Source organism: Gekko japonicus, unplaced genomic scaffold (assembly GCF_001447785.1).
Source record: "Gekko japonicus isolate JY-2015 unplaced genomic scaffold, Gekko_japonicus_V1.1 scaffold2324, whole genome shotgun sequence".
Taxonomy (NCBI): Eukaryota; Metazoa; Chordata; class Lepidosauria; order Squamata; family Gekkonidae; genus Gekko; species Gekko japonicus.
Genome location: NW_015164728.1, coordinates 151,805 through 164,351, shown reverse-complemented (window position 1 = coordinate 164,351; position 12,547 = coordinate 151,805). Strand labels below are relative to the sequence as shown.

Below are 12,547 nucleotides of genomic sequence, written 5' to 3'. Positions count from 1 at the left end.
ACCTGAAATGCTGTCTCTTGGAAGACAAAAAGGCCTGCTTTGTGACTTGGAGCACATGGGGTGCAAAAATGGGATTTCCCTTCAAAATCCCTTGGTACTGGGACTATCTTGGACTGATGAATACTCCTGACGTGGTAACTATGAATCATTAATGTTTAATTAAGGCAAACAGCCCTAGTCTTTGTTATTTTTGTAATCTCTGGTAGTCTATGCTAAGCTCTGTACTGAATAAAGATCCAATTTATTGCTAATATGTCTTTGATGTTGTAACTGGATTCCAAGTCTAAGCCTGGTGCCTAACCCTGACCACATATGCTACCTTGGTAAGAGTGTGCACCTCTGGATAGAGTTGCTATTGTGTTAAATCCCAGATGCTAACTAAGGGTTGGAATCTCTCCCTTAGGAAAGGCAGGGACTAGTGAAAAGAGGTTCTGGTGGCAAATTGTTGTGAAGACCAGAGATGGTACAGACTGTCTCATGGCTTACAGGATTCCCTCCCATCCCTGGACTGGCCTGGGTGGGCTAATCCCTGTACACCCAAGTTCATTGCTTTTGGGAAGTACGTTTTTTCCTGCTTCCCTGCAGCATCGTGGTGCATTTGTGCACCTCCATGGGTTTCCCAACCTTTCTCTGACCTATTTTGCCCTCAGGTGTTCGGAAAGATTGCTGTAAAGGCTGGATGGCAGCTGTATGGGTGGGTAAATGTGGGTTTTTCTCGCCTACATGGTAGCCATTTTCCCGGATCCTGTCCACATGGCAGCCATTTTCTCTTTCTGTCACCTGGGGGCTTTTTATTTATTTTTAACATTAGCAGTAGAATATTGTTATATACTGTTGTAACAATAGATATACCAGGTTCTCTGAATTCTCAGCTTTCATTTTTAACAACATCTCTATACAGTTTGATGTAGTGGTTAAAAGTGGCGGACTCTAATCTGGAGAATCGGGTTTGATTCCCCACACCTCCACATGAAGCTAGCTGGATGACGTTGGGCCAATCACAGTTCTTTCAGAGCTGTTATCTCAAGAGCAGTTCTCTCAGAGCTCTCTCAGCTCCACCTACCTCGCAGGGTGTCTGTTGTGGGCAGAGGAAGGGAATAAGATTGTAAATAGCTCTGAAACTCCGAGTGAAAGGCAAGGTATAATTCCAACTCTTCTTTTCCTTGCAGAGGTATAAGGAAAAAGGCATATCTTCACATGGGAGGTGGCTATAGGATAACTTTAAGAAAAACATGAAAGCTGGGAATTCAGAGAAACTGCTACATCTAATGTTACAATGATATAACAATATACCTATATTATTGTGTTGATTTTTAAAAAATTCCAAAAGCCCTGGTGGCCCAGGGGAATAGGGGCACTTTGGAGGATGAGATAGGGAAACTACAAGGAAACCTGCCATGCGGAGGCCCCATTGCTGCTGCCTCGCCAGCAATGGGGAAACCACAAACCTTGTCCCTGTGTGGAAGACAACATAGTGAATATAATAGCAAAAGAATGTACTGAACAGTGCAGTCCTAAGCACATTTATACCCTTCTAAGTTTACTGAAGTCACTGCTTTAGAAGGCTGTAATTCTGTTTAGGGTGGCACTGTAAATTACAGGTGCAAGTACAGGACCGTAAATAATAGAAACCATGGTTGTAGAGCAGAGCAGAACAGTAATGAAAGCACAAAGAAGCCCATACAAAGTCATCAAAAGTGGAGGAGAGAGCCCAGTCTCATCAAATCTCAGAAGCTAAGCAGGGCCAACCCCGGCAAGTATCTGGATGAGAGACCTCCAAAGAATACCAGGGCCATGAGGCTGAGGCAGGCTATCAAGCCACTTGTCTGAATGTCCTCCATGCCCCAGTAGGAGTCGCCAGAGGTTGCCATGACTTCCGGGCACAGGTGCGCTCACGCACACACACACACACAAATGCAAAAATACCCAGAAAAAGTGGAGGAGAGACTTAAGTGTGAAAATAGTAGCAGCATATGCAAGTCATTAAGAGTGGAAAAACAAGAAAGCAGAGTAGACAGCTTTAGGATCAAGGGAGTGAGAATCATGGCGAAAATATTCAGTAGCTGGAACAAAGACAGAAGAACAAATAATAGAAACAATGATAGCATAGTCATAAAGAGAAAAACAGGAAATAATTATCAAACCAAGCAGTAGTTCAACTGAAAAACACAGATACTACATTAACAGATACTGCTATTAAACATTCTAAGCAATTTAGTTCAATTTTGAAACTTTCAATTAATAAAATGAAATAATAATTTACTAAAAGTATATGTACTATGTGGAAGTTGTAGACCTGTTGTAGTAGTTGATGTTGGACTTTCTTCCGTATGAGGCATTTCTATGGAGTAAATAGTATTTTTATCTTGACCACACACAGGATGGTGAGAAAATTTTACATGGCCTAGAATAATGGAAACAAAAATCCATTACTTTACTGAATTCCTCTTTTAAAATATAAGAACATAAGAGAAGCCAGTGTTGGATCAGGCCAATGGCCCATCCAGTCCAACACTCTGTCACACAGTGGCCAAAAATACCAGGTGGCATCAGGAGGTCCAGCAGTGGGGCCAGGACACTAGAAGCTCTCCCACTGTTGATGGAGATATATATTGTATCATATTTGTTACACTGGGATCACTTGGTATGATTCTGTAAAGTGTTGAGAGAGAAATAAAATTATTGTTAAACAAGAAAAATAATAGTTGAGGATGACCATGGGGCCAGGACACTAGAGGTTCACCCACTGTGACGGAGATATATATTGTATCATATTTGTTACACTGGGATCACTTGGTATGATTCTGTAAAGTGTTGAGAGAGAAATAAAATTATTGTTAAACAAGAAAAATAACAGTTGAGGATGACCATGTAGACAACAGCGGAATAAAATGAATTGAACAAAATGTCAAACATGTATTCATGTGAATTAAACACAAACTACTAGAAATAACTTACTTTCACTGAATGATGACTGGCATTCAATAGCTTGCTCATTGTATATCTGGGCAGAACGTAAAAACATTGTTTCAATTGTGGAGCCTTTCAGCAATGCAATCTGGTCATCACTGGCTAAGTTTTCAAACCCTATAGATAAAATAAGTGATAACATAAATATCACCATTTTAATGTGAGTATGTATCTACAATTTGACACCTCCCCACAAGGTAAATGCCAATATACTGTCTCCAGTGAGAAATGCTGCCTGGAAATTTTGAATGGAAAAATTGCAAGAGGGGAAAGGATTAAGCAGCTCAAAAATGTCACTTTTTGACGTTGTTTTTGAAAGGCAAGGAAAAGAAATATGACTGCATGTTGCATCTGACTTGGTTCAAACAGGAGTACTTCATTTGCCTACAGCTTTTGTCAGAAGACTCTTCTAGGATGTGCCACATACGTACCTTATTGGCAGCTTTAGATGTGAATTTACCATGAACAAATATATAGTTTATTCAATTTGTAAGGAATGGCAAAACATATAAAAAGACTCACCTAAAATAATCTGATTGTTTCACTGTTTCTTGGTGTGTACCTCCACAACAGCATTATTAATAAAACCCTATATTATATTTCCCTATCACTTGAAAATGGGAATGGTGGTTCAGCTCAAAACAAATAAAGAGATGTGAGCCAAACGTACTGACTGTGACATCTTAATGTTTAATGTATTTATTGTTCTGAACACAGAAGCAAAAGGGTTGCAGAATCAGTTATTTAAACCACAAAAGTACTCAGCTCCGCCAAAAACAATTTAACTGTAACTGGCTCTTTTTGGCTAATGATCTTTAGCAGAGAATTCCCAGTACCCTCAAACTATAATGTCTGGGATTTTGGGAGGAATATCATGAAAGATAAAACTGGCATGAAGCTAGTACAATTTTATAGAGAAGATACATCTTTAGAGTAACTAATGACCGAACAAGGGCCATCAAGGTAGGTAGCAGGTTATTATTTTATTTTTTTTACAAAATTCCTTATGGAACATCAAGTAGCAAAGAATGTGGTAGGCTCTACTCCACAAAAGCTAGAATAAAGATCTGTTAGTGGCTTCAGTTTTTCTCTGTTAGTGGAGGAAGCTTTCCTTTAACACTGTGATATACCTCCCACTTGCTCCAGAAGGCAGGGCGTATGCAAATTAACCTGCAAGGCTTCCATGTCCTGGAGGAAGCAAAGCCCCTCTCCCCAGTCCTTGCCCTACCTGTTCCATGGTAGGGTTAGCATTCTAGGGGCCTTTTTCTCTATTAGGCATCTTCAGGTCCAAACAATTTAAAAAGAATATTAAGAGGATTCAGCAGCCTACTAACTGCTTTGCACCCAGTCTTCAACCAGATGCAAGTGAAAAGGGAAAGGGTATCTCACCATTGCTGCTGTGCTGATCTTAGCATGGTCCTGGCAAGAACAGTGGGTGTGCATCCAGCCTCCCTCCTCTCCAAGCCTTCAGTCAGGGTCAAGCTCAACAAAAGAGCTTCAACACAGCAGCAACCTTGCTGTTGCCACTCTGCCACTCTGCTCTCCCATTCAGGCAGGAACAGTGAATGCACAGCTGGCTCTCCAGAGGATGTTTTGGCCCCAACAAGTAGCAGTAGCAGCACCCTGGAGCTTCCTTGAAATATCTATGCTTCCTTTTGCCAGTTCCCCAGGCTGGGAGACATGCAGTTTGACTGCCCTCAATATGGCCCTTCTCATTGCCAGTGACTGCCAGTGGCTTCAGAGGCAAAGGTGAGCACACTGTAGGCTCTGTACTAATCCAGTTTCTTGGTATCAGCCAGGATCTATTGATGGTGCCTCAAGCAGTACCAGGGGCTATTTAGGGGTGGCGAGGGCCCTCTGGAGCTCTACCCCCCCACCCTCTTCAGCTGTTCTGGCCATCCCATCCAACTCCATGGTTCCACAGTATGAAAGATTTTGTGCTACAGTCTGTAAACCCCCCCCCCCATTTCTTCCTCCTAGAGATACCACTACAGTCAGTGGGGGGATGTGCAGTTGTAATTCCAAGAGAACGCCAGGCTCCACCTGAATGTTGGCAAGCCTATTGAAAGGTCAGGGAGGAGCTTTCACTCCCACCATCTCTTCTCTGGAGGATCAGGAGCTGATTCCCTAGACCCTAACCCTCATCTTTACGGAAGGGGTCTGGGAGCTTTTTCTAGTCACCAGTCTCAAAATGCAGGAGTAAGACTGGCTGGCCTGCAAGTACTGTCTCCACCCATCTTGCGAGCACAGGCCTTTTCCTACCTCTTGGAAAAGGCTACTTCTATTCCTACAGTCCAAAATATTCATATTAAAGATAACTAAAGTGGTTCAGTGATTAGAAGATTAACTTGTGATTTGGAAGTCCTGGGTTCATCACACTGCAATGTAGCTTGCTGGGTGATCTTGAGCCCATCACTCTCTATACCTCAAAGGGGTGTTCTGTTTAATGGAAGAAGACAACATATATGCATGTCATCAGGAGCTTTTCAGCATCTAACCTGCCTCACAAGGTTGTTGTGAGGGTAAGATAGCTGCCTTGCTCCACCTCGGAAAAAAATAGAATATAAAAAGACACCTTTTCCATCTTCTCTAGAGCTGTGGCCCTTATGACAGGAACTCCAGCAAGATCCAGTCACTTCTTGGTCTAGTTTGGTGTAGTGGTTAAGTGCACAGACTCTAATCTGGGAGAACCAGGTTTGATTCCCCACTCCTCCACTTGCACCTGGCTGGATGACCTTGGGCAAGCCATAATTCTGGCACAGCTGTTCTTTAAAAAAGAGCAGTTTCTGTCAGAGCTCTTTCAGCCCCACCCACCTCACAGGGTGTCTGTTGTGGGGAGGGGAAGGGAAAGGAGTTTGTAAGCCGCTCTGAGACACCTTTGGGTAGTGAAGGGCAGGGTATAAATCCAATCTCCTCCTCCTCCTCCTCCTCTTCTTCTTCTTCTTCTTGAAACAAGGTTTTTCAGCACACTTGTTGCATCTTATATTTTGATCTGTTATATCCTGTAGCTAGAATGCTGGAAAATGGACCTCCTGCCCATAACTAGCCTATCCTTCCCTTTTCGGAAAACTAACCTCTAGGACACTCATTCCTGCATGGAATCTTAGTAGATATTTAAAAAGAGGATAAATGTGATATTTCTTCTGCCAGGAAGGAGGAATATAGATTTATAGATCAGAACTTAATTCCTTTTGCTGTTTCTGTAGTTTCTTTCAACATGGAGACCACATGGGTTTCAGGTTCAGCTGGTCCTCCTGGAAGTGTTCTATGTTCTCTTTTGGCTCCAACTCCAATACCCAGTACTACTGCTTTTCCATCAAACCTGGACAGCAACAATTCCAGTCCTAAGGATAGCATAGGCAGCCATTTTGAGGGCTTTGCTCAGGTAAGGTTCCAGTCCAGTTCAGACATCACAAGTGAATTAAACAAACCTATAGTCCTGGGATGATTCTCTCCAGAAAAAGGGATGGCATACCCTCATGATTTAGGCATTCAACCTTGTTGCCAGAGGTTTTCCCCTCTATCTTCCTTACATACCCAAGGCAGAAGAACACTCAAAGAAATTCTTAAAGCCAAGACATTTCATTCTGATTCATGAGGAGGAGACATTGTGTTTGCCAGGAGACCCAATGCTCCATTGCAGTGGTCCTGCTACCAGGATGCTTTGTGGGGGGTTTTCTAGCCATCAAGAATGTGTATCAGCATGAGTCACTCTCTGTCTAGGATTTTTCTCACTCATAGATCTTTACTAAATTGAGGGCTGCCATCATAGTTATCATGAGGATTAAAGGGGTTCATGCTAATCTGTATGGAGAGGCCCCCATCTCTTCAGGTCCTATTCCAACAGTCAGGTGGGTCTTCCAGATATTTCTAAACACACTTCAAGATTTTGAACTCCCAGTGAACCATCAAATGATTAAGCTGGCCCCACTGAAACCAGTCTTTCCTTTCTAGGATCTTCCTGTCAGAGGAACACAGGTCCAGCTGTCTAGGGCACTACTGTGCTACTTCTCCATAGCAGATCAGATAGTTCTGCCAAGTTTTAGTCCACCAGGATCACTTGCCTGGCATGATCCCAGAGGATTATTTCCATTCTTACAAACTTCAGGGCCTCCTCCTTCCTTTTCAGGACATCTGGAGCAACTCATTTGATTCAAGGGAAGTATGCAAATCCTTCTTCTGGATGATCCAAGATGACTTTTGCTTGGGCACGCCCTCTCCAGACTCACGATGAGTAGAGATACCCATGGATACAAGCCTCCTCAGCTAGCAGCCCAGAATACATGGGTTCTTCCATGCAGAAAGGGAACACATAGGATAGAGCTGTGAGCCATCCACCTAGCTGCTTCCAGCAGCTAGGGCTGGACAGGCACACATACATTCCAAGACAACATGTGGTCCTACACTGTTCAGCAAAGGCTCTCCAACTGCTGCAGGTAGAAATCCACAGCACATCACTTCAGGACTTGTTCTGTCTGAAGGCCGTCTAGCTCAGTCATCAGGGCAAGGGGCCATGAACTTCAGTCTTCAGCATAGTGAGCAAGAGGCTTGGGCTGGCCTTCTCTGTATCAGTTTGTGTTGCCAGTAGAGATGTGTTTCCAAGATTCCTGTCAGGAGTCTAGTCAGATGGAGCTGAAGAGGGAAGCTCCTCTCACCACCAAGTGGTCTTCAGGCATCCTCTTACAACTTCCTCAAACTCTTCACATATCCTACTGACTTCAACATGTTCAATCGGGAGGATGCAAATGTATCTCTCATTACTCCCTAGTGGATGTCCATGGATTCTTTAACCAAGTAGCAATGGCTCAGAAGTCTTTGAATCATTCCCTGGCCATGACATTTTGCCTGAAAATCAATGCAGAATTCTAAACTCCTTGGTTAATCAATCTAATTCATTGATAAGCAGATGCCTCTTTCCACTTCCTATTGTCCTGGGTTGCAAAAAAAGAAGGAAGAAAGAAAAAGACCTTTAATTCCTAAGCAAGGGGGATTCTGGAAGTGCCCCTTCCTTCCAGGACTGGGTCTAAGCCTCTGGCTGAACACACCCTCAAATGCCAATTCGCTGCCTGCCCTCTGTCTTGAACCCAGTGGAAGGCCAGACCCCCCTCAGTGCATAGATACCCAGAAGGATGCCTCAGCATCTGTTTCTATCCTTGCTACTGTCTACTGTTCCCTGCCATTGGACCTCCACAAGATCCTTCAGAAATTATACTAATTTTCATTCAAACTCATAAAGTTGTTTTCTGAGGAAATCCTGCCTTTCAAGGTGGTCTTCCACGGGGTCATCATGATGACTTGTAGCATCCTGGAACTCTCCCCACCCCATGCTGTCAGCGAGACAGGAGTTTTGTTCCTCTCTGGAAGACTCTATAGCTGCCAGAGAAAATTCTTCATTCATCCCTGAGGTGAACTCTGGGCTCAGCTATATGTTACAAATTGCACTCATCCTTTCCTTTGTTCCACAATGGAGTTAGCATGTGACTGTATCTCCACTGGCCTATCACTGTATGCCTCAATCTTGTGTCTGTTTGACAGTGGTGTTCCTATGTACCATACAGTGCTATAGAGTTATATTCCCAGCCATTCTCTTTGCTTTTATTCCCCAAGTTGCCTTTGCATTTTCTTTCCACAACCACAGGAGGGCTTATGTGTATTACGAGTAAATACTGTCCTCCTCAATGCTATTTTTTAACTGCAGTAAGGTGCTCCCGCTCTGTCACTCTTCCTCCCCTTTTTTGGAAGGGTCTCTTGCTTTGGTTTCATGGTTTCCTGATGGCACACTCATAAAGACATTTCATTAAAAAATTAGGGGTGGTCTGAGTCATGATCAGTCGATTGTCTAAAGCTGTGCAGCAGCAACTCCCATGGAGAAAGGGGCAGTTTCTGATTCCGTATCAGTGAAGGTGCTGGAGTGAGCGACTCAGCATGCCTGGACATTGGGGGGGGGGCACTACATCACTCTAAGTGTGTATAGGCATTATCTCCTTGAATTAGATGCCTCTCTTTGTCTTAACCTGGGAGCTCCCCTCTGACCCCTCCTCTCTCTTTGTCCTCTCTTTGTCCTCTCACACATGACCTTCCATGGAGACACATGTCTCTGCAAGTCTCTCCTGTAGAGACAATGTCCTCACACTCCCACACACATGATGCTGGACAAGCTGGCCATATGTGAGAGGGAAAGTCCTCTTTAGATTAGGCTTCTTTCTCTTCTTTTGACTACATCCTGAATGTGAATTGGATCAACTTGAATAAATGAAAGTTTACATTTTTTGCAATATACTTCTTGGGAGATTTATTTACTGCACTCAGTATCGTGCTTCTTTGTTGTTCAGTCGCACCATCGAGTCCAACTCTTCGCAACCCCATGGACCTCCTGTCTTCCATCATGCTCCGGAATTTGCTTAATTTCATGTTCGTTGCATCGATAACACTGTCAAACCATCTCATCCTTTGCCGTCCCCTTCTTCTTTTACCTTCAGTCTTTCCCAGCATCAGGGTCTTCTCCAGTGAGTGCTCCCTTCTCATTTGGTGGCCAAAGTATTTGAGCTTCAGTATCTGGCCTTCCAGGGAACAGTCAGGGTTGATTTCTTTTAGGATTGACTGATTTGATCTCCTTGCAGTCCAAGGGACTCTCAAGAGTCTTCTATGACTGGGCAAAACTCTGCTATATCAACCAAATATCTCAATAGAAGGGATGCTAGTTTGGGTTGTGTGGTGGCCCCTTTGTCCATGCTTGGACTACTGTCTGCCTTCCATATAGACCTGGGAATGTGGCAGAAAGGTTTGTAGTTTATCCATTGCTGGAAGGAGTTGCTGATCTAGAAGGTCCAACATCATTCAGTTCCTTTGGGCATTATCAGTCTCTTTGATAAGGGGCTGCTCTTTCCATCTGTGTGGGTATTGGAGAAATCTGTCAGCCAGTGAGGCATCTGCCTCTCATTCTGGGAGGTTCTTCAGCCTAGGTATATTCACCCTGGCTGAGACAGTCTAAGTAGATAAATCTTACAGTGTGTTATTCCTTATCATCTCCTGCCTGGGCTGACACAGCTTTTTAGTATCCCAGTGTTAAAGGATACTTTCCTCCATTGATTGAGAATGAGACACTGGGTTTACTTTAAGTAAATCAGTAGATTGGAAAGTATTCTTCCCCACTCTCATTGGGACTGCAGAATTTGGAGAGAACAACCCCTGATTCAGATTCAATAAGGTTCCTGGGTGTCTTCCTTATCCCTTTTCTAGTTGTTGTTTTTCCCATTCCAAGTTGTTTCCAAGTGAAACATTGTACCTGGTGCTGCAATTTCCTACCTGATAGCTTGGCAAGCCACAAACTGGGGTTTATCCGTAGCTGGATGCAGAAGCCTTACAAATTAATTTGCATATGCCCTGCCTTGTGGAGCAAATAACCCAGTGTTAAAGGACACTTTTCAATCCACTGTTGAGAAGAAACCTTCACAGTACATTCAATGTTTTGATTTTTTTTTTCCTGCAACAAACTAACATAGCAACATCTCTGGAATTGTCCCTATGAAAAAAGTTACCTGGGAGTCTTTTTGTAAAATCCACTAGTACCTGCACATGAACCACAGCTGATTCTGAAAGTCGTAGAAAGTTCTCTTCAGGATTGGTAGTTTCCTGTAGCTAAATTTAAAGGATTTGAGATTAGTGAGATATACAATTAGAAAATAAGAATAACAGATTGAACAATAACAAATTAACATGATGTTCAGTATTTTCTAACACATACAAACTTCTTTGCTTCTTCCAGGGGAATTGTGCATTTTTGATGAGCAGCAACAATATGATCAATGAGCTGATGTTCCCCAGAAGTAAATTCTATCTTTTCCTGGACCTTTAAAAGACAGATGTGCATCACTTTGAGGCAAAATTAAAGTTTAAAATGAAATAATAATTCCAAATATAAAATAATGACTCTACTTTTAAAGGTTTGGTTGTAGAGGATACATGTTTGTTGTCCACTCCCTCATCTTCCACTTTGACGTTACAAAGGAAACTGCTCTTCTTTCTGAGTCGCTTTGATTTACACTGGACTTCTGTCAATAGACCTGCAAATAATTTATACAGAGGAAAATACTACCAAACTATACGTTAAGTTAGAAATATTGCATTGGATCTCCTGGGATTCTTTTTGATCCTAAAACATAGTCTTGGGTCTGCAATTTGGATTGGATCCAAATTGGACCTGTATAAATTCACAGGTACAAATCATGGGACTGGTTTCCAGTTTAATAGATTCTGGCACAATGTGGTATGCCTACTTATATGCATGTTAACTCAGTTATAAATCCCACTGACTTTGATGAGACTCACTCCTATATAAGTGTGAATAGGATTGCAACCACTGCATACTTACCTGTGGGGAAGAAACCCTGAATACAGTTGAGCTTTATTTAAAAAATAAAAATCACATGATGTCATCTGACATAAACCTATTTCAAAATACTGATATACAATACATATGGAGATGAATACCACCTATTTTCTGGAGGCTAAGGAACTCATGTTATAATTCCTTTTGCAGGGAATACCACTTAGCTGCTTTTGAGCGTGTCTGGGAAGCAATTCAGATGCCAGGCTGCTCCATTGTTAGGCACTCACATTCAGCAAGCATTCCCACAGCTTTGCACTTCTTGAGGCGACACTCCTGACATTTCCTCCTCATATACATATCCATTTCACAGTGACCGCCATTCTTGCATCTGTAGATTGCATTTTTGGTGATGCTGCGTCGAAAAAATCCTAGCGGAGTAAGCATTTGTAATAGTAAGAATAAGGAAAAACTTACCAGTACTTATCTGCAAAGTGCTTTGTTTTAGCTGACTATGTACAGAGACATAATATAGGTGCAATATTTATTGACAGATATGATACGAGAAAAAGGGTAATGTGAACCAGGAATTAGCGTGGGAGAATGAGCATTCTCCATAGAAGAAGAAGAAGAGAGAACTGAATAAGAATTACTCCATAGAATAAGAATTACTAAAATTCTGATAGAGTTACACATTATATTATCATATTTAAACTGATAAATATATTTAGAAAATGTCATCATTTGGGGGAAAATGGATCCATGCAAATGTTTTTTAAAAAATTAATTTAAAAAGCAAGAATCAGAAAATTTTGTCCAAGATCAAGTAATTTCTTCATTCTTTGCAGACCTGGGACTCACATGTATCCCACCCAGGTGGGAACATGGGACTCTCTGAATTACAAGCATGTAACTAGAAGTAATGTGATATCACAGTCTTGTGACAGGAAGAATCCTCTCCACCACTGAGTGACTTCACTTGTACTTCAGGAGGTGTGACAGTCTTGCTCTCTTTGGATACACACTAGAAGCAAATCTCCCCCCCCCCCGAAAAAAAGACTACAAAGAAATGACAGCTTTTCACAGACTCTTGACCCAATGGATGGGACTCCATGTTCCATCTGAGGGTCTTAATCTATGCAGGATCACTGTTTTAGGCCCCGGTAACATGGGAGGTTTAGGCCCGGAAGAGGGGCGGATCGGGGGCCCAGCAAATGGGCGCGATCACACCGCAACATCTGGGAAGCGGCG

The 12,547-nt window shown here is 42.5% G+C and overlaps 1 protein-coding gene across 1 annotated transcript in view; it reads right to left on the bottom strand.

Annotated features, from left to right (window-relative positions):
* The window catches only part of LOC107109029 (bile acid receptor-like), an 18,324-nt gene that overhangs the window by 2,702 nt on the left and 3,075 nt on the right, over nucleotides 1–12,547 (bottom strand). The window contains exons 3-8 of the mRNA XM_015409597.1: nucleotides 11,587–11,727; nucleotides 10,906–11,033; nucleotides 10,715–10,819; nucleotides 10,509–10,608; nucleotides 2,959–3,087; nucleotides 2,297–2,404 (exon numbers count right to left, since the gene is read on the bottom strand). Of these exons, the coding sequence (XP_015265083.1) occupies nucleotides 2,297–2,404; nucleotides 2,959–3,087; nucleotides 10,509–10,608; nucleotides 10,715–10,819; nucleotides 10,906–11,033; nucleotides 11,587–11,727 (711 nt within the window). The remainder of the gene's footprint in view (nucleotides 1–2,296; nucleotides 2,405–2,958; nucleotides 3,088–10,508; nucleotides 10,609–10,714; nucleotides 10,820–10,905; nucleotides 11,034–11,586; nucleotides 11,728–12,547) is intronic.